General features: G+C 39.3%; 1 protein-coding gene across 4 annotated transcripts in view; it reads right to left on the bottom strand.

The window, feature by feature from the left end:
• ADCYAP1R1 (ADCYAP receptor type I) overlaps positions 1–27089 on the bottom strand; it is a 130762-nt gene that overhangs the window by 18166 nt on the left and 85507 nt on the right. For all 4 annotated transcript variants that reach the window (XM_065744807.1, XM_065744808.1, XM_065744809.1 and 1 more), the window contains exons 5-13: positions 19085–19120; positions 18417–18458; positions 16754–16857; positions 15543–15640; positions 15007–15139; positions 12912–13065; positions 9874–9934; positions 6087–6156; positions 4717–4808 (exon numbers count right to left, since the gene is read on the bottom strand). In XM_065744807.1, the coding sequence (XP_065600879.1) occupies positions 4717–4808; positions 6087–6156; positions 9874–9934; positions 12912–13065; positions 15007–15139; positions 15543–15640; positions 16754–16857; positions 18417–18458; positions 19085–19120 (790 nt within the window). The remainder of the gene's footprint in view (positions 1–4716; positions 4809–6086; positions 6157–9873; positions 9935–12911; positions 13066–15006; positions 15140–15542; positions 15641–16753; positions 16858–18416; positions 18459–19084; positions 19121–27089) is intronic.

The raw sequence follows: 27089 nt of genomic DNA, 5'->3' as shown, positions 1-27089 counted from the left end.
TTCTCATTAAGTTTTCAACATGTGATACAAAATTTATGATGAAGAATCTGTTAAAGCAAAAGCAGAAACAAGCTTCCCCCTCCCAGGTTATACTATTCAAGACCAAAAAAAAAAAAAGAAAAAGAAAAAAGTAAAAGAAGACAGGAAAAAATGAATTTTTTTTTCCAGTCAAATGTACTTTGATACTTGAAAATGAATAAATAAGCAAAGACTTGATGGAAATGTGTGGGCCTTTGCAATCTTAAGGATTATTCCAGCATGCATCTACATCATGCATATCTACTTAATTATGGTACCAATGTCATTAGGAAATCTTCTTGCCTACAGTGAAGGTTTCAACAATGCAAATATGCTCATGGAAAATATCACTTGGATTCAAGATTGTGTAGACATTTCTAGAGGAATGTGGCTTTTTGGGAGGTGAACATGCTATCCTCATAACAATTTGACTGAAACTAGGATTCTCAAAAGTAGATTCTGACAGACCACATTGCATGCTATTGGCTGGATTTCTCATAGGAAAAAAAATGAAGATTTGAGAGAATCATTTATTAACTATTTGTTAAAATCCCAGTTCAGAGACTGATATCTGAATATCCATGCATGCAACATGGGTCTCATGTGATACTCCATGTGCTAAGCCAGCTAGATTTGTAGGATTGTGACTATGTGCTTCCAGTCCCTGTATTTCCAGTGTGACTGCACACTGGATTTATTGACATCTGACATGGTGCTACTTAGCTTTCAGTGTCCCTTAACAGTTAACTACTTCTTCAAAATACTTTCCAACTATACAACTGGATATTGCTAAAAATTAGACTGTGGAAGTATGCTACACCAAACCTGGGTTGACCATAGAGGTATGAACCCAAGACACTTGTACAATGTCATGATTGTAACTATAGTAAATAAAAATTCTTTGTGCAATTCATTTAACAGAGGAGGCCAGCGATCTGTCTGGAGCATGCAGATAACTGTTTAATTCTACAAGGAACATGCAGTTGTATTACTGGGCTCCTTTCAATGCTTAACATGGTGAAATTATTCAGGACTGATACAAGATTAACTAAAACCAGAACATGGTCCAAGATACAAAGATATGTCCTTTTTTATGGCTGTCTGCTCACTCCTAATATTGAAAGGTAAAAAAACCAAAACGTTATGATGACTACTGTGAGGAAACATGAACGTTGCTTGGAATTCGTGGCTGGGGTAAAGGAATCTTTAAAGTAAAAATAAAAACTAGAAATGGTGACTTTTATTTTCCATGTTCTACTGCAGCTGCTTATATATTTTTGATGAATCTAACTCCCAGTCGTTTCAAACACAACGAGGAGTTTTTATCAAAAACAAAAGAAAAAAAAAAAACAGTAAAAACTAGAACTGAATTATAGTTCTCCCACCGTCGGGCACATTTTGAGCTGTTCAGTCTGAAATGGGCTCAGCAGCATGCAGGTAGCTCAGAGGGGAATGATGTGCGAGATGGAGAATTAGATGGCCATGAAACTGCTCGGGAATGATTGAACATACAAGCTGATAAAAAACCAGAAGTTTACGATCACTAAAGCATTTGACTGCTGTAAAAAATCATTAGGAATTCACTACATTTCCAAGTTTTTGTCAGCCTAAAGGCAAAGGCTAATGCGTATAATAATTATCAGCAAAGCTTTTAGAGAAAAACCAAATTTTTAGGGGAATGAAGAGCTCATTACTGCTCTGAGGATTATACAAATTATTATTATTATTATTTTTGAAAGCAAGTCTTGCCATCTCTAGTGGCTACACTGTATTAATTAAGCATGAGTTCCCTGGTAGTGCAATCTTCTGTTGTGTTCCTGTCATAGCTTGCAGCTAACTTCAGTAGTGGGAATTTTTAATTAGGTGTGCACAGTGGCAACAATATATAATTAATCTTTGAATTTAAACATATCCCTTAGGCTTGTAAAGTTAAATACACACTTAAGTGATTTGCAGAATTATGACCACAGAGCATATAAATTAGAACTGGATCCAGATTTTTGTCACAGAAAATGATCGTTTAGACCATTAAGATCATTAGGTTCAGATGAACCTAAGCATGTGCCATGTGTGTAAGAAGAAAATTCATCTTCTCTGCAGTAAAAAGACAAATTACTGTGCTCTTTTTGCCTTTTTCTTTCTTTTCTTTTGAAAACCAAAGTCTATACAGGTCTATAATAGAGTTACAGGTCTATAATAGACAACACAGGTAGCTTCTAACCACTGTCACATTTGCTCATAATCTGATCATGGATTATTCATAGGCAATCTGTGGGGAGTTAGGGGTCAAACTTAACATAATCTTTTGAATCCAAAACATATGAACGCTCTGATGCAGCAAAACATTTTTGTGATATGGCTTGTTCTTCTCTGCTGAGCACATAATCACTGCAAACATTGTGTAAGTGAGATTTCAATTTCTTGTTCTCCTCAGGAAAAGCATCTTTCACCTCAACCAGTGCAAGGTCTGATGCTGCAAATTAAACAACAGCTGAAGGTTTAAATTCTCTTTTACAGCTGTGCATGGAGGCAGATGCAGTGAAAAGCACTCTCCTGTCACTCAGGCTCAGCCATGGTGGTGGGAGCCTTAGCTACAAGGCTGTTCCAACAAGTGGAAGACAGACAGCAGAGCAAATCTGAATCACTGCTGCAGTTTTTATGTGCTGTCACTTTCAGAAATGGGCTGAGCATCCTTCCTCAACCACAACTGGTCAGTCTTACGAATTAAGTACTTAAATATGTCGTGGAATAAAGGTCTGGATGAAGAGTTTGGTCTGATGGGATGAACTGAATGGGAAACTGTACTACTTTTTCTTACTTTTAGTTATAAAGATAGTGATTTTTATGAAGCCTGTAGTGTTCAACGAGGTACTGCTGGGAAGAGAACATTAATACAAGGTTCTACTTGTTTGCCTTCTCCTCCATGCAAATAATGTCTGTGATTTCAAAATGAGAATGGGAAAACATTCACATTTCACTTGGCAGGTTTGAACGGAACAGAGGTATTCTTAAAACAGCCTATCATCATGTGAAGATAAGGCTCAAACAAACAGCCACGAGCATGCATTTTGTTTGGGGTTTATCAGCCTACTGGGATAGGACTGGAAATATTCAATCAGTATTTTGCCTATTTCAGTGATAATAAAATGAGCTTTTAACAGTCAGTAATATGAAACAGCAGAATAGGACATGAAAAATGTTTATTTATGGACCACTGTCTGAAATGCTGCAGAGATTTCAATATGGTGACATAACCGTTCTATGATCTGTCCTGTTCCTTTCTCCTCCCTTTGCAGAGGAGATGTATGCACAGATAACGAGTGTGACTGGTGTACATCTGCATAGACTTATTCACTGCATTTCTGTGTGGTACTTCTGTTGTTGGGTCTGTTTGGATAAACAACACTCCACTTCATAGCACATACATAAATGCAAGATCGATTTACACGCGCCCATTTATAAAGTTGCAAAAAAATATGAAAAAATAATGGCAGCGAATGAAACAGAAAATATGATGGTTTTTTTCTCTTGTTTTTTAGTTGCTAACTATACACATAGGAAAAATATCAGTAAAACTCAGTCACCATATTGATCAAAAATGACAAGGATGTTTCATCATCTCATCCAATCGCGGGAGTCTGCGGCATGCTTTGCTCCATACGTGCGAAATGTGCAGCAGATATCAAACATGCAGTCAGCAGGTCTTAATCTGAATTACCCCTGCACATCCTGGCTGCTAATCACAATTAAATGTCTGGTGTTTGACCTCCCAGCAGCACATTACATGGGAAGTCTTCATGCAAACCACAGGGAAACTACACGTGGGAGACAATCAACATATTCACTACGCTTTCTCCTGAGTTCTAATTCTGAAAATAGACATCTGAGGAATAAATTTAATATATTACTTATGTCTAAGGAATATGCCAGAGCTCATAAAAATCTGCATGGAAAATGTCTGCGGTGTTTAGACTGAGAAGCCGTGAAAACACCGGAGGTGTTACTCAAAATAATTTTGTATACAGCTGTGTGCACTCAAAATAGGAACAGAAACTGTCTCAAATGACCAACCTCAATCCTGCAGTGAGGTGGAAGGAAAGGATATGAGCTTTAAAAAAAAACTTTTAATGCAGTTCTAAAACTTGTAATGGAAAACTTTCAGGATTTCTTTTTCATTTTTAACCCAATCTAGGTGGGGAATCATTCAGCTTAATTGGAACAGATTGAAAGAAATTACCAGAAACATGGACATGAGCATAAGCAACTTCAGGAGATCTAAAACAGAGTTCAGACTAAAGTGGAATCTTTTCACCAAATCTCATTGCTTTCAGTGAACTCTGTACTATGTCTGTGGAACATATGAAGCACAAAAATCTGTCCCTTGAGTGTAATAATATTTATGCCTGGTCATTATGTTAATTTACAGATGACTGATCTGTAAATAATAATTAGGATTATTTAATCCAATATTTATGCTTTCTCCTATTTTGTTTTTTTCTTTCGTAAGTTTTTTACCTAAGATAAAAGCCAGTGTTAAAATGCACTTTGGTAAAGATTGGATTTAAAAGAAATTCTATATCAACAAATAGATCACATGTTTCTTTTAAAAATCAAATTCACTCCGATGTCTTTTTGACTTTTTTTTTTCCTATGTGTATATTAGAAATCTCAACTGATTACTGCTTCATTTGTACTTACAAATAAATGCTGGATTCATTGCCTCCAATGTCAGGTGACTGGAGTTTCTGCACAAGTATCACAATGATGCCAATAAAAAGCACAAAGTTTATCTGGAGGAAAAAGAAAGGACATTACAATGACCATGATGCCCTTTTTCAGGTATGAGATGAGACTCTCTGTCTGCCCTTTCTTGAAATTCCCTACTTCTTTTACTTTCTCTCCACTTGACTGAATCTGTTCCACAATGAGATGACCACTAATGTCTTTTCTTTTGATGTTTTCTTCGTGTCTTTTTGTTTTACATCATCCTGAGCATCTTCTTCCTCATAGGTTCCATATTTTAACTATAGTTTTCAAACTCTGAAGAAGAGCAAAAGCAATTTATTTTGACACTGTCGATTCAGATTTGGTTGTCATCATCTCTGTAGCTTCTTAAGTCCAATTGAAATCGGGAAATTTAAGGTTTTATGTTGTTTGGTTGAACACCTCTTTCACAATGATTTTCTATCTGGCTATGAAGGTTACAAGTGAATGGAGATACCCCATATCATTAGTTCAGTTACAATGAATGTACCTGAAGGTTACTGTGCTTTAGATAGCAGCCCAAATAGCAAAAAGGGAAAGCACTGCACCTCATGTAGACATCTGTCTGTTTATATTCCCACAACAGTCAATGGAAACCTTGCCGACACTGTCACTGTAGTATGGAAAGGAACTTAGTATGCCCAGAAATAGGTATCAATGTCCAGTAAGATAAACAACTCATTAAGTGCCATGAACTGTATTTCTTTGGTGCTCAATTTATTTCCCTAACTGGAACAGTCCAAAGCCATTTAAAGATTCCTACTCCTTCAGATGCGGAAGCTGGAGATCAAATGGGGTACATCAGAGACTTTCAGTTGTCCATACATAAGATGTCACTTGAGTAAAACTCAAGGCTTCCATTAACTAAAGAGAGCTTAGGTACCTCGCTGACAGCAGAACATCTTGTGCTATGTTTAGCATACTATTACAGATCTAATATTACTTAGAATAGTTTAGCTGCAAAGTAAATTCCTAGGCACTTACATCTAGTGTTACTTCAGATGTCCCAAAGAGTATATGGTCCTTTCTCTGCAATCCTAAATGATTCCTAAAAACAAATGCCCTAGATGCTGTAGGATCTGATGTATGACATTTGGTACATATGTTTGAGACACATATCTCCATATTGCCTTTGCCCACAGGCAACATCATTTAACTTGTCCTGCATCTCTTTGGCACTACACACTGTTCAGTAACCCCAGCACAGCCAATGCAGCAAAGTTTGCAAAGTCACTGGAAAGAAATTGCATCAATTATTCTCCCTCGGAAGAACTGAGGAAGGGTCTTCTCCAAGTGCTACTTACCATGATTGACCCAACCACAGGACCCTTGATCACCCACCACAAGGCAGTGTTGTCATTCATGTCCCAGCAGCTGCAGTTAGCCATGACAGAATGGGGTGGGGAAAGAGAAGAAAATAAAAAGATTAAGATATAATACAAATGTTAATGAGTTTGTAACCATTTTTAAGGGGGAAGAGAGTGGGATGTTGACTTTGTAGCTGTATTACTTTATGCAGTTTCAAAGCTTTCTTAGACTGTCCCAGTTAAAGCTTCCTTTTACAACCTTTACCCAACTCATCTGAAACAGAGTAAATACTGTTAAGTTTTTTGCAGTTCCAATTGTAAGAGGTTATTACAAAATAGTTCAGACATTTTGGAAAATGCCCCTATGCTTATTCCTGTGTCCACTGACCATAAAGTTCTCAGGTTATCCATCTGGGCCAAGATCTGTGTAGAAGGGGGTAAGAAGACAAGAATACAAGGTTAACAGACAAGAAAGGTCCAGGGTTAATGGACACAAATACTCCTGACCCTGATCTAAAAATTCTGACACATGTCTAGTACACCAAGATGTACCAGGTCGTATTCACATCCAGGAATGATTTTCCAGTCATTCAGATACAAGCCCTTCCAAGGAACAACGATTCATCACTGAAGCTTTAAGTTGTAGGCAACGGTTGCTGCCATCTCCTTTTTTAAGCTTTTTGGAGTAAGTGTTCTTAGATCAAATGTCATTTCTACCTCAACATGGACAATCTTTCTCAAGGTTCACTGAAGGATTATGCTCAAGTTTATTCCATATAGGCACATCTTTTTACCTGTGGAGCAAATTAATTACAGGACCCATATGCACATGGGTTTTAAATTGTATTTCAAAGCTAGAAAAGCAATAATAATGAAACAAAAAAATGTTATTTCCCCTGCCACATCACACCACCCCTGCTACACTACTGTAAGTCATTAAAATTTTGATTGCCAGTCAAAAAACACATTTTATTTATCTCTGCTTAGTTTCTCTCCCGTAAAACATAAAAATACAGAATACTTTTTTGTACCTGCAGTTTTCAGAAGGATGGTTTCTTTCCCTCCCACTGGGACAACAGCCAAAAGTCCCAGCAGTGGTTGTCATGGTACATTTGCCTGGTGCCAAGTAACCATTTGGAATAAAACATTGCTGATCCTATGAGAGCTTAACACGACTTTTGTGTCATTCAAATGTTAGTCTGGTGATGAGTGGGGAGAAAAGTGACAACCTGCACTTCAAACAAAACTATACGCAGGTTTAAGCAGGAGGTGCCAGAGCTCAAATTCCATCATCCAAGTTAAAATGAGAGGAAGTCCAAGGAGCTGAGGGAGGTCTGGTTTGGAAGTTTCAGTTGAATTGCTAAATACAACATTTTCTAGATTCTCATGAAACAAACAATATGTCTGTGTGTGGTAGAGCAGGGGAGAAGAAAGCAAATGTAGCTATCAACAATTGTGTTCCATAGAGCAGAAGTATCTAAATTCAGTAACTACCTTTGAAACTCTTTGTATGAATTTCTAGGTCAGGTGACTTCTAAAAATTTCTCACTATTTGCAAATCTCGTCCTCTTGAGGATGTAAATGAATCCAGAGTGAGAGTTTTTAGCAAGACAACCAATACTGGAAGAATCTGGGTGAATTCTAATATTATTCTGATGATAAAAATATACATTAATATATGCCAATTTGTCTAAGTAGAAATGTGGAATTACAGAGGATGGACTCAAATTGCTCTTGTTTTAGTCATCTGTTGGAGATATCTCCATGCCATCTGATTAGCTTAGACTGCAGGTGAGACAAGCAGGCACTTGGAGGATGCCTGCTTTTCCACTGCTGTGTTTGCTAGAGTGATGTATCTTCTCCTAGAAATACCTGTTCTTCTCTAGACAGGACATCTACATGGCAAACTAAATTGTCAATGTCTACGCTGTAGATGTCAACAGTGAACCTGTTCATGCTCATGTGAAAGTTTTATTAAGAACTTTTTGGTCCTGCCCATGTGAAATCTATAGGATGGATATGGTGGAAAAAAGCATCATCTTCTGATGAGAATCATCAAAAGATTAAAAAAAACAGAAAACAACAAAAAAAAACCCAACAGTGCACAACAGAACAGTGTGTAATATCAGCTAACTAGCTGTATTATGTAAATAGTCTCCCCAATTTCATTACTAATACATTGCTACAGTGAAGATCAGCCACGGAGGACTATTTTCAGGATAGATGACAGAAAGGGTGCCAGTGAGAGGGAGAGGGATGTGGTTTCCACTTGGAAAGGCCAGAATCTCATCTCTGTTACGTCTCTGGTGTACATCTAGAACTGCTCCATTTAATTCAGTAGCAGTGCTCCGGATAAACAGACAGTTGCATTTATCTTCACAGACTTGTCATTTACAACGATGAGACTCAGAAGCTAAAATCAAGGGAGCTCTGCCAGTTTTATAATGAGCAAGCAGGAGGAAACTCAGACTCTGAGCCTGTATTTCAGTCCTTGCCTTTGTCACTGTGCTTTCCCAGTTCACTAATTTCTGCAATGTTTTCAAGCTCATGCTGGCTCTTCCCCCACCTTGAGAACAATGCTTGCTGACTTTTAAGAAGTAACCACTGAGACGCCCAGCTAGAATCTGACTCAACGTGCTGCATGCTATAGCTAAGAGAGGAAAGGGTGTTTTTTTCTCTTTTGCCTCCTTTCCTTCTGTGAGACATTCCTCCTGTGTCCTAAACACAAGGACCATTGGGTTCCAAAGAGAAATTAATGCATCTAGGATCTCTGTTGTAATCCTAATAATGACACAACAGGGGGTTCTGGCTTGTTTTTCAAGGAAGTAAACAATCTAATTTGTCCTGATGTCAAAACAAAACATTGGGTCAAAGCACTGGTATCCCTGGTGGAGGAAGGGCCTTCTGTGTTTTCCAAAAAGAGCAAGATAGGACAAGGATCACAACCCCATCCAGACTGGCCTTGAATGCTTCCAGGGAGGGGTCATCCATAATCTTGCTGGGCAACCTGTCCCAGTGTGTCACCACCCTCACAGTAAAGAATTTCTTCCTCATATCTAGTCTAGCTCTACCCTCTTCCAGTTTAAAATCACTCCCCTAATCCTGTTGCTACCTGCCTTTATAAAAAGTCCCTTCCCAGATTTCCTGGAAGTATTGGAAGGTCACTATAAGGTCCACTGGAACCTTCTCTTCTCCAAACTGAAGAGCCCCAGCTCTCTCAACCTGTCCCTGTAGGAAATGTGCTCCAGCCCTCTGATCATCTTTGTGACCTTCCACTGGACCTGCTCCAGCAGCTCCATGTCCATGTGTTGGGGGCTGCAGGACTGGATGCAGTACTCTATGGGGTCTTATAAGGGCAGAGCAGAGGGGCAGAATCACCTCCCTTGACCTGCTGGTCACATTTCAACCCAGGATACAGTTGGCCTTCGGGGCTGCAAGTCACATTGGCAGCTCATGTTGAAACTCTCATCAACCAACGTTCCCAAATCCTTCTCCTCAGGGATGCTCTCAAGCCATTCTCTTCCTAACCTGAATCTGTGCATGGGATTGCTCCTACCCAGATGCAGGACCTTGCACTTGGCCTTGCAGAACTTCATGAGAGGTTGGCATGGGCCCACCTCTCCAGCCTGTCCAGGTCCCACTGGATAGCATCCCTTCCCTCCAGTGTGTGTCAACTGCACCATTGAGCTTTGTGTGTGTGTGTGTGTGTGTGTCCTTTGATCACTAGATTTCCATTTCCCCTTAGTCACTGTCCTGAAACTTGTTCTCACACCACAATACGTACCCAGTATCATCAAAGTGAAGCCTCAGAACCGCCCAGACAGTGACACAAATTGTCGGGGTGCCTGCAGAAGACAAGACAGCAATGTCATTATCAGCCTAGAAATAGTACTCACAGAGAGCACTTCTTTGCAGCTCCTCAGCTAAGATTTTATTTCCCGATAGCACTCACTCACCAACCAACACAACCCATTGCAGTCATTCAGAGCTCTAGAAACATCTCTACCTAAGTTAATGGACAGGTGGGTCCTGATGGGGATAAAGTTGGTAACAGGAAAGAAAAATGTTGTTTCAGATCATTATTGCTCAAAGCCCGTGTATTGTATTTTGATACTTCAGCAATAAAATGTAGCCTGTGCAAAACAAAAGTGGAGGCAGTTTGTGTTTCTAGAGCTCCTGTAATTTGGCAATGATCACAGATTGGCAGATGCTAAGCTGTAAAGGTATTACTGTATTCTTTGTACACTTGGGTGCTTTTGTTGTAAATGAGTTGCATATGTCACATCTTCCCCCTTAGAAATAAGAGACTTTTGCTTTACTTTCAACCAATACAAATCAGTAAAGGGTAGTTTTACATTATTCAAAAGAATTTTACCTTTTTTTTCCCCCTGAAATAATAATAATAATAATAATAAAAAAAAACCTAAAACCAAACAATTTAAAAAAACCACCAAAGCAAAATAAAACCAAACCTTGGGAGCAAGAGTGTTTCATTTCCACTTCAGAGATTTCTCTCATCTTTGAAAAATACATTCAAGTAAAAATCAAATCAAAAATCCACTGAGAAACCTGGGTTTATTTTCCTATCTGAAAGTATGAAGATGGTGTTTACTCAGTGGAAATGTTTTAAAAAGTGAATGCTTTCTTGCAAGAAAAGTGGGGAAGTTGTTTCTGCCTTTTGTGGCGAAGAAAAACGTTGACTTTGTCTACGTTTATTGAGGTACCACTGGAAAGATAAAGCACCAAAAAGCAAACAAAACAAAAGACCCTGCTAACTCTGGCACACAGCGATGAACAAGACTGTCATGAGTTGACAAGAACAATTATGCTTTACACACTTTGCAAAGCTGCATTGATGTCACATTAATTAGTCATTCAGATGGATCCACTTAAGAGAGTCTTTGTCAAATCTCGTATTCCTACTCTCAAACATAAAAATATCCCTGTTAGGCCTCGGTGATGGATAAAGCCTTCCTTCTGTCAAGAAGTGTACACAGAAATATTTGAAAAGAAAATGATGAGAAGAAATGAAATGATAGGCTTTGGATTGAAGAAATCATGTGTGCTGTAATTTAAATTGACGCCTGCTTTTCTCACATGAGAATATCTAGAAAACATTAAGGACTTTGTGCACCTAGATGCATAATAATAATAATAAAAGATTCTTAAAATATCAGGCACGAGGCTAACATGCTACCTAGAGTGCACTTCTTTGTACTATAGAAATGTTATTGGTACAATGGATTTCCAAGTTTGAATATGGACAGGACAACAGAATTAGACTCAAGGTGTTGAAAAAATATACTTTAAAAAAACCACACTTGAGATTTTGAACCATTTGCTTTATGAGTATACACACACTCACTTTTCTTTAAACCAAGAGACCTATGCAGTGTCATCACAACATTTTGTCTTCTGAGTAACATCAGAAAACAGAAAAACTCAAAAGGTCGCAGGAAAAAGCTGATATTGCTGGCTGCATTTCTGCCCTCAATAAGGAGCAAGCATTAGGAGAGATCTCCAGAGGAATGCTCAGTCTGTCCAGCCCTCTCCATCCATCAAACTATCCCGTGTGCTTACCAGCACCTTGAATACTTAAGAGGGCAAAATTGGATTGATGCAACCATGTGTAGTTCTCATTAATTACATGTGGATGCTGATGTGCTCAGCACATTTAGAGAAACAGATAAACATCCAGATGCTCCAAAACGCTGAGCTGCTGCCTATTGCTGCTTCAATGCAAACGTTTTCCTAGCAGCTATAAGCCAAGGGGCTATTTTTTTGCCCCACATGACTTCAAAAGGTAGATATAGAGTATGGTAGATCTTCTGTTCTTCCAAAGTGTCAATTGCTCCTTCCGTGTCTAGGGAGCCACTACCCAAGATGAAATATTCAGAAAATAAAAAAGTATTATTCTTCAAAATAGTAGAACAGACCACGTTGGGAGATTCTCTTAGTATTATCAGTGGACACCATTTGGTATTGCTGTGATTATGAAGTGGTATCTATAAACTGAACAGCTAGATCTTATTTACAGTGTTTAACTCAAGTGCAAATTTTGGGGCTGCATTGAAGAACGAGTCCATCTGGGTAGCTCTTTCTTACAGATGCTGATTTTTCTTGTCAGTCAATATGCTTGTTGCAATACCCTCACATTCAGATCCACTGACAAGACAAGAAATTTATGTAGACTCAGTTAAAGTAACTCAACCACTGATACGTGTCTGCTTTGCAAAGATGTACACTTTCTTTTATAATTATCACATTTTCATGAATTCATCCCTAACTTCTCTATGAGAACAACCTTATATTTCAGCAGTAGTGTAATCAAACATCTGTGCAGAGTACAAAGGGAACTCTGAAAACCCTTCATGAATAATTTTCCTGCCTTGACATGGTATTTCTGATTATTTGTCTTATCTACTCCATTCCTTTGCTCCCATTGCAGGGAATCTTTGTCAGGAGTTGGGAATTTTTCAGTAGGCACAATTTCTCTGTTGCGAGAAAGGCACAAAGGAAGTTTTAGAGAATGGACAAGACTTACTATTTCAGCCTTGATTAAGATGAAGAACTTGGTATTAAGGTCATATCCTGCAGAGGGCAGCTCCGAACTGTGGACTACACATCTACAAGAAATGTGATGTCCTCCAGGTTTCTATTCAAGTCTATCTAAACAAGTACAGCACTGTTCGGCCTGCAGGGGCACTTCTAAACAAAGACTTAACCTGCACTTGGGTTCTGTATACAGAAATAACAGATGGTTCATCCCTATGCCTGCGTTCAGGACATAGAAATACATTTTACATGAGGAATGTCACCTACCCCAGCCAATAATGGTGTACCAGTAGAAATACCTCCTCTCTGGGAAAAAGGTTTCTACCAATAACGTGAAAAGGTACAATCCCTCAATGAAAAGCCAGAAGTAGTTGGACATGACACAGTAGTGAAAAAACACCATCACTGCTTTGCATTCCACCTGCAGAGAACCAAGGGAAAAAAAGAAGAAAAAAAGCAAAGTGATTTTCATGCTGTCTTGCCTAAGATTAGCAGAGAAAATGCTTTCAAGCTCTCCAAATCTGTTAGCGGAAAAGAACACAGCTGGCACTGGTATTACACACTTCTAACAGTAAAGATCTAAAATCATGAAGGGAATGTCAAGGCCCACTTAGAGAGAAAAGCTGTCAAGGGTAGGTGGCCAATTTTACCAGCAGGAGGTGGCCACCAGACAGACTGAGAACCTCTTGCACTAGTTGGACTCTGCGTTGGCAATGGACCTTAATTGCTTGATTGGACCCCCACTTCCCTCAAGTATTAAGTGCAGACAAGAAAAGAATCCAGTTGTGCACTGAGGAATCTAAGGAAGGCTGTGAAATGGCAGAATTGTGGGAAGCCCTGAGCAGGATCAGGAGGGATAAACCCTTCTGTGTGCACATTTGAGAACTGCACTTTCTGGCGTGGATCTCTCAGGGGCTGACAATGAAAGTGCTTGTATAAACGCAAATAAAACAGCAAACTGCTGTGTGAAATGATAGAAACTTTCATTTATTTACTGGGGAAAGAAATATATATATATATATGAACAAAAAAAAAAAAAAAGGAAAAAAAAAAAGTCAAGGAAATTAAGCTCTACCCTGACTCTTTAAGAGGCAGACACACTTTTATCTTGACAGTGCTTCATACCAGTGAGGCACTGTTAGAATTAACAAAGTGACTTTTCAGTACACCACAGCATAATTAGTAAGTAAACTGGGAGCAGTGGGAAGCTGGCAGTTTGGACTGGTTCTGAACTGCCACCCCATCCCATCCTCTGGGGCAAATCTGCATCCAATATGTTTAAACTAGAGAAACATGAGTTGCTTTATGGCAGCTCTACCAGTCTGTGCCAGCTGAAGGTGTGGCCATTAGAGCTCTCACTGTAAGATGTTTTATACTTGGAGTGAATTAGGACAAGAAGCAGATGGCATTTGTAGAAGAGTGTTATGAGCAAAGTGCAGAACTAATATGGTTTCAGATTTTACATAGAGAAGAATTAAAAGCAGAAACCAGTCTTAATGAAGAAAAGGCTGAGAAACTACACAGGTGTGATTTTCTTGTGGAAGTGACTCATACAGAATTTGTATTATAAATGAGTGGATGAAGAACATTTCAGTTTGTGATCTCAGTATAATTTCCTGCATCATTTCACCAGAGGAGTTAGTTTGTCAAAGTAAATGTTACCCTTAAATGTGAATGGAGTTCGATATCACATGTAATACATAGCTAAGTGCATTGTAGAAAGAGACTGCTCTCCATAAGTTCATAAGTTCATAAGGTTGGAAAGGACCTATAAGATCATCTAGTCCAACCATCCTCCTATCACTATCTCTACCCAACTACTAAATCAAATCCCTTAGCACCTCATCTAAACGCTTCTTGAACAGCGCTAGGGATGGTGCCTCAACCACCTCCCTAGGCAGGCCATCCCAGTGCCTGACCACTCTTCCATGAAACCACATACTGAAGAACTCCTCTTCAGAGATAAATACGTAGCTAATATTACTAATTCTAATATTAACAATTTTATTTTATTTTTTTAATGTGAGTTTCAGGGCTAATTCTTGTATCTGGATGTTTACATGCTCTACAGTCCCCAGATGAAGAAAGCCATCTCTGCTTTCCTCCCATTTATCACTACGTATCATAACCAGGAGAAACAAACCAAAGTCAGAAAATGAAACTTGTAGGTTTGTGCCAATGCACAGTGCATTACATGGCACTATCCCAATCACCGTTTTATTGTGAACTGGAAGGGAAGTTTACCACCAGTTACTTCTCTCCCAATAGCTCCTCAGCATGTGAGCTGCCTGCCTCATAATTATTTCGTTATTTCATACTAGAAAAAAATAAGGGAAAAGCGTTTGATTTTGGTCTTACTTACCGTTGAGATAAAACAGTGGTTTCCATCTTGCTCAGCATAAAGAACCCCATCTTTAATGAATACTGATATTGCACGTAGAATGAATGAAACAAAGAGGTTCATGTGAATAAAGTTCCGAGTGCAGTGAAGCTTCCTAGAGAAGAAGGAATAAAAGAGAGAAAAATCAGTGGTGGGAAAAAAATTCTTCTTTTCTTTTTGTGGCCTATCTACCTTCAGAACTCCAAGCACCAGGGTACTAAGAATAATGATATCTGAGAGGTAGAAGTGTGGATAATACTGACCCTAAATACTACCAAGAGGAGGATTTTCACATAAAACCATGCAAATTATCATAAAATAGAGCCAGTCCAATGCAGAGAATTGCTGCAACTGCATCTAGAGTCTACTGAAAGATGACCATCAGAGTGGCTGCAACATGGAGAACAACTTCACTGAAGGGCTATGAGATAAAAGCTGAAATGTTGTTTGGAGTTGATGAGTTCCAGCCTATTTTCTGCAGCAGAAGAGCCACTGGCATTCCTCATAGCCCGACTCACCTGAAACGACACAGGATCACCATGGCAGTGGTGAGGGAAACGAGAGATGTGCTGTATCCAACTGTGTACAGTGCCTTCACGGATAGGTAGTAGTAATCCTTGGAAGACAAACATCACATGGTCAGATGGTTCAGCTATGGTCACCTCTTCCTCACCCAGTCAACACGCAGGGGGAACCACAGACAGGATCTGTTTCTCAATGCATATTTGTCAATCTTGTATCTCAGTGTATATTACAGCACTACTTCATGTTTGGCATACCCTTGGGTCTGAACACCATGAATTTTATGTGTCAGTGAGTTAGCAAAAGCTGTCTATATTTTTGTGACCCGTACGTGTACCTGTAGAAAAAAAATTCTAGTTTGCTAAGGGAATCTTTACTCAATAGGGGATGAAATGAGGGATGAGCTGCTGGAGAGGAGCTCTGAGGAGTGGGACCTGGTTGTCCTAGTGGATGACAGGTTAACCATGAACCAGAAGTGTGCCCTGGTGGCCAAGAAGTCCAATGGGATTCTGGGGTGTATTAAGAAGAGCATGGCCAGCAGGTCAAGGGACGTGATCCTCCTCCTCTACTCTGCCCTGGTGAGATGACAAAGATGATAAAGGGTGTGGAACACCTCTCTTATAAGGAAAGGCTGAGAGAGCTGGGGCTGTTCAGCCTTGAGAAAAGAAGACTCAGAGGGGATCAGATCCATGTCTGTAAATATCTAAGGAGCAGGAGGCAAAGGGACGAGGCAGGACTCTTCTCAGCAGTGTGTGGTGATAGGACGAGGGGAAATGGCCACAAACTGAAGCATAGGAAGTTCTGCACAAATGTGAGTGGGAACTTCTTCCCAGTGCAGTGATGGAGCACTGGAGCTGCACACAGAGGTGGTGAGGTCTCCTTCTCTGGAGACATTCAAGACCCACCTGGACACCGAGTTGTGCAACCTGGGCTGGGAGCTGCTTTGGCAGGGGGTTGGACTCGATGATCTCTGGAGGTCCATTCCAACCCCTACAGTTCTGTGATTCTGTGAAATGGGGCTAACTCATTTTACAAGCTGTATCAACAACAAACATTTGTATACTGGAAACATAAAGTACTGAGCTAAGATTTACTTCCCATGTATTTATGCCTATTATTATCTGATAATCAGAACGTGACCAGAAGCTGGACAAAAGGCAGCTGCCCCCATCTCCCATTTCTTTTAAACTGTAAGAATAATACCCACCTGGTTATCTGACTCTGTTTCATTTTCATCAAAGCCGCAGGCATCATAATAATGAGGAAAAGGTTCAGACCAGCCATCCTCAGTGCAATTTCTGCTGATGTCTCCTATGTCAAGTGTAACAGGTACAATTGGGAATGTGACACTGCTGAAGCAAACCCAAGAGTGTACCCTCTCTCCCACTGAGACAACTCCACAGTACCACGGGGAGTACTATCTATTAGAGTATACATAAAAGGCTTTAATGAAGCCTTTTTTCTTAAATGACATCTTTAATGACTAGTTCTATGCTAGCCACTACAGATGTCTACTTGCCCAGCTGCTCACTAGCAAGCAGAAATGATCTAAACAGCATAGTCAGTGTCTCCAGAGCATCAAAGAAATCATTCTGAAGTGGATACAAAACAGGCTCAGCTAAACATCCACGTCTCTCCATCACCTCCAAAAAGAAGAGTGGAAATGCAGCCTCATTGTAGGCATTTGCACTTCGGGTGACTAAAGGGCAAGTCCTGTGCATAAACATATGCAATTCATGCTATTTGAGAGGAGGTATCTGCATGGGACTGGCAAGAAAACTTGGTGCTAACATGATTTTTTTAGTACAGGAAGACAGGCAGCTGTGGGATATCTGAACTAGTCATTGTGTATCTGTGTGAGGCAGCTGGATGTGCCCCTACTGTCAGATATCTCACCCAGTATCTCCAGCCTCGGCTCTGCTCTGAGGGACCTGTTGCTCTTTAGGAAAAGAGAAGAACCTCTTCCCTGTCGCTATACTGACAGAAATAATTTCATTTAGATCTTTTCAATTAGAAGCCCATTAAAAACCTCTTTCCCTTTTTCTCTCATTTTCCCGTTTGGCTCATCTCATTTAACCAGTAGCTCCTAAATGGCTTTCACCAGCACTGTCCAAAGGTTTCAAACTGCGTTGGAAACAGAAGCTGGCTGTAAAAGAGGAAAGCATCTCCCAACCCTCTCTTTGATACCAAGATGGGATGCCCCCTCATTTCACTTTTTAAGCACCATTAATTTAGCCAGAGCTCAATGAACAGGTCAAAACCTTAAGAGCTGAGCTGCACTGATTCCACTCCAGAACAAAAGAATAGTTTTCATTTATTCAGCTTTGTTTGTTTTTGTGTTTAAACTGTATTATGATGTGAATCGATGGAAATGACATTTTTATTTGTTCATTTATTTGTTTGCTTTCTTTATGCCAAGTTTATGCCACTTTACATTCTTTTTAGAGAATGTTTTCCATCCATGTGCTAGAATCCATGGATTTAATCACTGCAATCGTTTTACATTGCATTACCTGGCAAAGTTTGGTAAATTAATCCTTCACATTCATCTCCAGTTCTTCATGGAAAATAACCACTGAATCATGGTGTTGAGTTTCCTCAATGCTGTTTAGTTAAACTATTGTTCAGCAGGTAGATATAATTTATACCAATTTTCTTGCTAGATCACAAGACTCAGTAGTGGATGAATACATTTTCATAACACTGTTAAATTGTAAGCTCAAGAAAATGTGTCATCATCATTAGAACTGATTAGAAAATAATACCTAGAACTGATTAGAAAATAATACCTAACTTGAAGGAGAGAAAGCTTGAAGCTTCCTTTTTAAGAAAGCTAAAATAAAAGAAACATCCCACGGTCTGCTTCTTACCTAGGGGAGTCTCAGCTGTGCTTTCCAGCAGGTCATAATCACCTACAAAAGTAGAAATCTGGTATGAAGTTCTTTGGATTGCATTTTCTCTGAGGACCCCAACTGGTCCCTGTGGAAGTCAGTGAATAGAATCCATTTGATTTTATTTGTTTGGGTCAGGCCCAAAGGCAATAAATTCTTGATTCTGTCTTTTGAGGAAGTATACATCAGTATCTTGTAAGTTTAAATCAAGATTGAAGCAATAAAATTAAAAAACTGCGATTAAAAGCAGTGAGCACATGGCTAAAAATGACAGAGGATCAAACTCAGATTTTATTTAAAAAAAATATAGAAGTTAAGGATTATACCTTTAATTTAGAAATCTTTAGAAATCCATTGATATTTCAGTATGGACAAAATTAACGAAAAATGATTTCCATCCATCAATGAAAACAGATGATAACTGGTTTTAATTTTGTGTTTCTAGGCTAAGATGATGGTGAACTCTAAAAAACATATCAGATTTTTAATTTCAGTTTTTATCTCACTGCTACAGAGAGCTACATTTACTCATTATCATAATTGTTAATGCAGAATAACCTCTCAGTAATATGAGATTACCGTGTGTTTTATGGACGGTTTTTGAGAACAGAGGTGCTTAGGAGGTAATCAGCACAATCAGTTCTTACCTGCATGAGTTTGCCCCAAGTTGTCTACTTCCCAACCTGAAATGAGAAGAAGAAAAACAATTAATTTGATCTTGATCCCTTGCTGCCCACAAGAGGTATTGATGTAGCAGAGCCTACGGATCATAAAGGTTGGGAAAGACCACAAAGATCTTCCAATCCAACCATCCACCTGCCACCAACATTGCCCACTAAACCATGTCCCTTAGTACCACATAGACCCCTTCCTTAAACACCTCCAGAGATGGTGGCCCTACCATCTCCCTGGGCAGCCTGTGTCAATGCATCACCACTCTTTCTGAGAAGAAATTCCTCTTAACATCAACCAGAATCTCACCTGGCACAACTTAAGGCCATTCCCTCTTGCACTAGTAAAGAACTGCAAAAGGGTTTTTGTTTTTTGGGTTTTTTTTTTTATCACGTTAAGTAATTTATGTTTACATCTAGAAAGTGGTTTTCAGAAGATCGCATTGCATTAAATCTTTTTTATTAATGACTCTGTGGGGTTTTTTTTATAGGGAGAAAGGCCCTGAAATAAGAAAAGGCCACATATTTCCATGACACTGTGACAAAATGAGTGCAGAGGAGCTGCCCTGAGCCGCTGCGTGGTGCTGCTGCATCACATGCAGTGAGACACAAAGCTGTCTGCAGGAGCTCTGCCAGCAGCCCACCAAGCAAACAGGACCAGAGAAAAATCCATGTCAACGTTTCACTGACTTCCACATCAGGTTAAAAGTATGAATTAGCTTACTGCTGTACCCCCCTTGAATAACCACTAAGCTCCAGCTTGTTCTTTAACCCCCCAAAATGCAGTTATTTCTTAAGGATTGCAAAGGCCCTTCAACTATTTGTGCGAGAGATTTTGCATTAGAAAGTGAAATTCTATGTAAAATTGGTTTAGATTCTGTGGAAAAAGGAGAAAGACAGCCTCCAAGGAAAAAAAAAATAGTAAAGGGACTCCTTCCTGCATAGCCTGAAGTGCATTTTATATTTTCCTCTTTTCCAAAGCCCTTACCAATTTTGAATTCACTGATTTCTCTTCGTGCTTTTAAAATAAATCAGAGGTACTTTTAGATCTAAGCTGGAAATAAAAGGGTTTAGTGTGAAGATGATGTTGCAGTCTAGAAAACAAAGATAGAGCTTTTGCTAAGGCCTCTTCTTTTTTGCTATCCCCCCTTTCAGGCAGGCTGTAACGTGTCTTTGAAAGGATGTATTCAGCATCGACCTTCAGCAAACCTACACATCCTGCAGCTCATTACTCAGAAGGGTTAAACCCCAGTGCAGTGACGAGAACACCTTCGTCTCTTGGCTGCTCTGCCCAGCTCCAGCAGCTTTCCAGATGCCACATATGAGATTTCTTGCATGTTTTCAGATTCTATGAATACTGAAGATAAGTCATCAGTGCATTTTTCAGCCAAGCTCATTTCACCTGCTGTATCAGACTGAAGTACCGGATGTTGCAGAAACACCACAACTCTGCTCAACATTTTGGGCAGAACAGTGGGGATGCCTCTGCAGAATATTTTGTGCAGAGCCACATCCCTCCTGACCCAACCAAAAACCAGATTTATTAACTGTGATCAGCTCAGCCTACATTGCTAAAATCAGAATTGAGATGACCAGATTCAGGATATCCTCCGGGAATTTTTTCCTGTGGTTTTACTGGGTGAACTATTAAACTGTTCCTGGATCACTGTCCATGCCTATCCTTTAATGCCACTCAAGCTAATAGCTCATAATGGAATTTGTTCCTTACAGGAGGTCACCTCACCTAAAAGCCTGGATCCTTTGACAACTTACAGAAAAAGGGTAAGAAAAAGCTGCAAAAAAAACTTCAAAGAGCCCTCTGACTCACAAAAAATGTGACTGTAGTTTTCCAGAAGTGCAGTGGGGCTTAAAACCTATGATGTGATACTACAAGTTTTACAGTATTCTTGGTAGAGGAGCACTGTTAAGTAGATTGAAGTCCTGTATTCCTGGCATCTTGGTGTCTTACAATGAATGATGGCTCTGAACAAATAGATAGATAGATGGATAGATAGATAGATAGATAGATAGATAGATAGATAGATAGATAGATAGATAGATAGATAGATAGATAGACAGACAGACAGATAGATAGATAGATAGATAGATAGATAGATAGATAGATAGATAGATAGATAGATAGATAGATAGAGATAAAAATGAAATATAAGTGCTTTAAGTTTGTTGTTCTTGAGTCTTGTTTGTTTGTTCTTCCCAGTAACCTAAAAAGGAGGACATAAAATCTGCTGTTTTTTGACTTCTACAGTTCTACAGGGCCACAGTTGCAGGGATGCTAGAATATCCAATTTTAATTCCTTTCTAATGTCATGACCTCAGTACCAACGGAACATTATATTAACGTAGCTTTTTGAAATGAAGAGGCTTTTTATATTAACCATTTTCTCTGCATCCAGATTGTTATTGCATTTTAACTGTGTTCAGGCAACATGAAGGGATTCACATTTTCAACAACATTCATTTTCTGATTGCTGTAGGACCAAGCTTGTCGTTTATTCACATATTTGTCTACATCTGAGTCCTTGCTAATGCAGAGGACAACCTTTTACTACACAGGCTTTCAAGCTTGATCCATCAAACTCATTCTCACTAATAAGTTACGCCACTGGAACACCGATTAGATTTACATTGAATATTATGGTCTGAATTACAACAAAAAGTCAAAGTGGTGAGATAACATGTACACAAATAAAATGATACGTGCTTATACGTACATGTATGTATAAAACCCACGCAGTGAGGGGGCATACAGCCACCATGGTGCTTCAGATTGATGTGTGCTGGTCCTGCCTTTCTCTCTGACACTGTACCTTGAATCACCTACTGCCAGAATATGTCTGTTCATGTGACTGTATCAATGGGTATGGCTACTCACAGGAATGAAGAGTGTACGGGCTTTACTTGGAATATTTCTGTGCTTAACATTTAACATGTCTACATACCTGAGGACAAGTCATTACCTTGCCTTTGAGCTTGCTGTTCTGGGGTTGTATAAAGTCTGTGCGTAAGGTATTTTTCAATGCTACTTTGAAATTCTACTTTTTTTTTTTCTGTTTCTAGAAATGCAGAGCAAATGTGCTCCAGTATTGGCAATGTAATGGGGAAAACCATAGGGCACCTTGCTGGGTGAGCTTTCACACAAGTCCTCATGATACTTTCCTCTTGGGATGCAGTGAGAAAGTGTTTCATTGGGCCTGAGCAATGCAAAAGAGGAACTCCACTGAGGTAAGGCTGATGAGATAAGGCAGGCTGATGAATTATATTTTTCTCCCAGAACTGAAGAATAAGTCAAACAAGCTTTTCAGCTGCATTTTGACTACTAACTTGTTTTTCAGTATTTATATAACTTCAGGCTTATATATATGACTTTCTTCAAGGCCTGTGCTCCTTGCATACAGTAAAATAAAAGCACAGTACAGACTACAGAGAGACAGAGACAATGGTAGCTATTAAACAATATCTTAGAAAACCATTTTTAAATCAATAACTGCCTGCATTAGTCAATAAACTCCTGAGGAAGCTAATGCTATTCTTGACAAAGGACAGCTGTCCAGTGCATTGACAGATAGTGTTATTCACTATCTGATCAGCCTGAATAGGAAATTCATTCTTTGAGAAGTAAGGCAAATTTTCCATTAGTACTTGAGCTGTCATTACTAATTAGGTGTTTTTTGCAGTACTACTTAGAGGCACTACAAAAGATCCACCAGTGTGAGGAACTGTTAGTCCCAAAAACTGAACAGAGAAATCAAGCAGAAAATATTACTTATTTCTATTTTCTGAAGAGGTAAAATAGAAAAAATAAAGTTAAATAAAATAAATTTAAAGGGCTCACAGAGAAATCAAGCAGAAAATATTACTTATTTCTATTTTCTGAAGAGGTAAAATAGAAAAAATAAAGTTAAATAAAATAAATTCAAAGGGCTCACCAAGAGCTACCCGTAGTAGCAAAGACCTAGTACTTTCATGCCCATTTCTTGTATATGTATCATACTTTTTTCCTTGTTTTATATTTGCTTAGCCTTAGAAAGAACAGATACCTTCTTCCTATCCTCCACTGAGGATGAGAAAAGTAACATAAGCAATTGTTGCTTCTGTTTTGAAGGAAACAGGGCTGGCAAAGTGAAAGCCAAAAAGCAGGCTGTGTACGATGAGCCTCGGCACTCTGCACAGCCTTTTAGATCAGCTCCTACATGCCAAATTTGTGCTGGCTGCTTTCAGTGTCAGCTGGCATCGCAATTGCTTTATCTCCCATAGATTTGTTTATCTGGGCACAACAACTCGCATTTAACCCTTTTCTTCCAGCTTTTGCCCATTGTTAGCTCAAGAAGAAGACTGAAAGGCTTAACAAATCATTCTGTCCTAAAACATTTTGCCCACACTTTAACCTTATTTCTATTGTTCTCACATCAGCATTATTCATTGGAGGGGTGGGCGATGGAAAATATTTCCCCAAATCATGTGTTATCATCATACTCAGATCTGTGAATGATGAGCTAGCTAGGCAGGGAACTAATTTTTCCCTGTTTTCTGTAGCACTGATTAGAAACGTAACATTTAATTTAGAAACATGAAATAAATCCACCAGCCATCCTGCTTGCATCCAGCACGCAGAGCCCTTCCTCTCCCTTCCCCATTGCTGCATGCCACTCCCCTGCACCAGCAATCTGTTCAGCAGGCTGGCAGAGCAACAGTTGGGATCAGCAGCCTGCTTAGCAGCTCCAGGGGCTTTCTGAGTTCCCCTAACTGCACTGCTCTACACATCTGTAGCAAGTGGCAGCCAGACACGGATCAGAGAGAGAGAACTTAGAGGATCCCATACTTTTCCCTAGGCTAAAAACTTCCCCCCATTATTTCTGTCTCTAGCCTCATGACCCATTGAGGATATTTTACATATCGAAACCATTGGTCAGTTTGTCATGGTCAAGGGGCAAGAGGACAATTAAGGAAAATTAACTTTCTGCATCCTCTTTGTTAACCAGTGGATTGTGCAAAACACTGCAATGAAGACAGAGGTGGAGTTGATATACAAACCTTTGTGTCCTATTCCCCATATTGGCATGCAATTTTATGGCAGGTTGGTGAGAAGAACCAGTGCTCTACGGCTGGAGATCATGGGAGAAGACCAATGAGGTCATGTAATGAGAACACAAAGGCTGTTGTACAAAGGTCTGGCTGTGGCAAGACTTACGTACAAATATGAACAATAACACATGAGGGAAATTATGACTTTCTCCTTCCCTTCTTTTTCCTTATCAAAGGCAACAAAACTGCCAGTGGACTGAGGTCACCATAGCAACTGCTAGGCATCATTTAAACAAGATGTGCATCCTTCCTACCAGGCTGGCTGTCAGAAGAACATCTATCAGCGTGTGAGGTCAACACAAATACTATCAAAGAGGCTCTTAGCTCAGAGAAGGGCATGGGTCATATTCCAGAGAGAAGTAGATGCTTTTCAAGCAAGAAACAAAGAAAATAAGACATATTGTCCAAGGCAGACTACCAGCTGTGAGGAGTCCCAGAGAAGAAAGCATATTCGAGCACTTGCTTAAAGGCAAGAGTGAATGTGTGCTCGTCACACCTAAAGCCTTGCAGTCAATTGGAATCCCTTCCTTAATCTTTAGAGTCAAGAGGAAAAACAACAGTAGAGCAGAGGCTGCCGGATATGGCTGAAGCAGCTGCCCACGTCACGTCAACAATGATACTTCAGTGCATTATCTTTTGCACATCTAAGTGTTCTCCAAACTTCTTAGCAGCTCTTGCCATGCTCCCTCCTTGGATACTTTCCAGAGGAGCCCCCTTTTTTAATTCTCCAGAGCCAATTAGTTTTCAGATCACACTGGCAAAGGCCTTGAATTGTTATGGCTTTCTCCTGGTAACTGCAGGATGTTGCTTTGCCCTGGACCAAAGATTTGTATTTAACTGAATTGATCAGAAGAATTTAGAGCAATTGTTGCTCTTCAACTTGTTCAGCATTTGAGTATCAGAGGCACAGAACCTTTTGTCCCCACAATTTGGTGAGGAAGTCCAAAAATGTCATTCCACTGTTAAGAAAATATACTTACAAAACCTTGGAAATGTAGATACATTTAGTATTCTCTGATGGTAATAACTGCATTGGCAGTATGTCCTGTATTGCAGATAGACTTTGTGATGCTGTGGCAGAAGAGACATGTTTAGTGATAAAGGGTTACCCTTTTATATAATGCGATATTAATTTCAGACAGTATCAAAGAAATCTTCCATCGTCTACTTCAGTAGAAAATGAGAGCAGGATCTATCCAGATACATTTTGCTGGTTAGTTTTCTGATCTTGAAAAATTACCTTTTCATTTATATTAAAAATATATCGATAAAGAGGCCAAATTAATAGCAAGTAACTCGCAAAGATTCTGAACAACAAATTTTCATGGCCTTTCACCCCGTTTGGGAGCTGTATCATCAGTACTCCAGGACCATTTCCCCACACAGAAGCACCTTCCACATTTGCACATTTAGTACTGCTGCCCCTCTCATTAACCCTTGTCTTGTCATCTTGTTTTGTTTGATTAGGGATAACATCCAAACTCATGCAGGAGAAAAGAGCCATGGATGGCTTACGAAATCCAATTAACCTTGCATTCATAAATCCCACATGATATCTCTAGTGCAGAATATACAAGGGTTGGCGTTTTAGTGACAAAGTAGTTGAGTGGCTCTCAGTGTTTTTAATGGAATCAGTAATGGACTATTTTCAGTTCCATCTCAGAGACAATGAAGATTGGTGGCTGAGCACTGAGGACTGGCAGAGCAGCAGCAAGGCTAGCAGATGTTTCAGTTCAAAAATGTGAAGACAGGGTATCGTTCCCCCTGAAATTCTACAGTACCTGGATGGACTCCTTATTCCAATGCATTTTAATTAGACCCCTTAATCCTGGTACCAGCAATGGTCACTCATGCTCTTTTGGGTATAGTTGGCAATGTCCTAGACTGAGAAAACTACAGACTGATAAGCAGTCTGTATAGCTGGAAGATTCCATAGGAGCTAATCATATTTCTCCTTTGGATTTTGAAATGAAGGCAGCTTCTCAATGTGAAGCACATGGCAATGCTTGCCTATTATCATCATTTGTATTAGATTTTGTTGCAAATCAAAGACTTAAAAATATGCTCGTTTTTGTTCTGGCTATAGGGTTTCTTTCAATGACCCTTTAGAGTATGTGTTTTATCACTCTAGAATTTCTCAGCTGTACAGGGCAAAGAAAGAAAAGCCTTAGTATCTGTAGGTTTCCTTTGCCAGACACATCACCAATGCTTGAAAACATAAAAACTAAATAAATAAATGAAAAGAAAAAGAATAAAGCACAAAATTTTCTAGCTGCGAGTGTAGAAAACTATACATCATGGCTTGCCCCCCCTTTTTTTTTCTTTTTTTATTGCAAAGATATCTAAGAATGCATTAAATGTCTTTTGTTGTTAGAGGGGCTTTCTCCAGAGTTAGCACTTGGAAGGCACTGAAGAAAACATCATTTACAAGAGCAATAGGATGGAAGTTACAGCTTCTAATGAAAATTAAACTGTGAATTGATGGAAGAAATGATTTTGAAGAGAAAAAACAAAAAACAAACAAAAAAACCCAACAAGCAAAAAAAACTGTAATATTTAGGAATCCTCCAGAACAGAAATCACTGTAAATCTTTAACCTACTGTACTGGAAAAGATTGAGAAGATACTCAAAAGGTAAAAAGAAAAGATATTTTAGAATGATCTTTTTGTTCACAATAAGAATCTGAAAGAAAATAAAAATATTCTCATGACCTTGAAGTAGAGAAGTGAAATGAAATGTTACCAGGAAGGTTCATAAGCTAAAGATCATGGGATTTCCAAAGGGTTTTAACTTTAGGTTTTCCATATCAGCAGTTCAAATGTCAGTCCTCAGTCCAACTGCGATGAAGATCAGAGCAGAGTATATTTTCAAACCCTC

The sequence above is a fragment of the Cyrtonyx montezumae genome, unplaced genomic scaffold, assembly GCF_038088225.1.
Source record: "Cyrtonyx montezumae isolate F1298 unplaced genomic scaffold, pur_monq_1.0 scaffold_32, whole genome shotgun sequence".
NCBI classification, from domain to species: domain Eukaryota; kingdom Metazoa; phylum Chordata; class Aves; order Galliformes; family Odontophoridae; genus Cyrtonyx; species Cyrtonyx montezumae.
The sequence above is the reverse complement of the archived record's forward strand: the minus strand, read 5'-3'. Positions and strand labels throughout refer to the sequence as shown.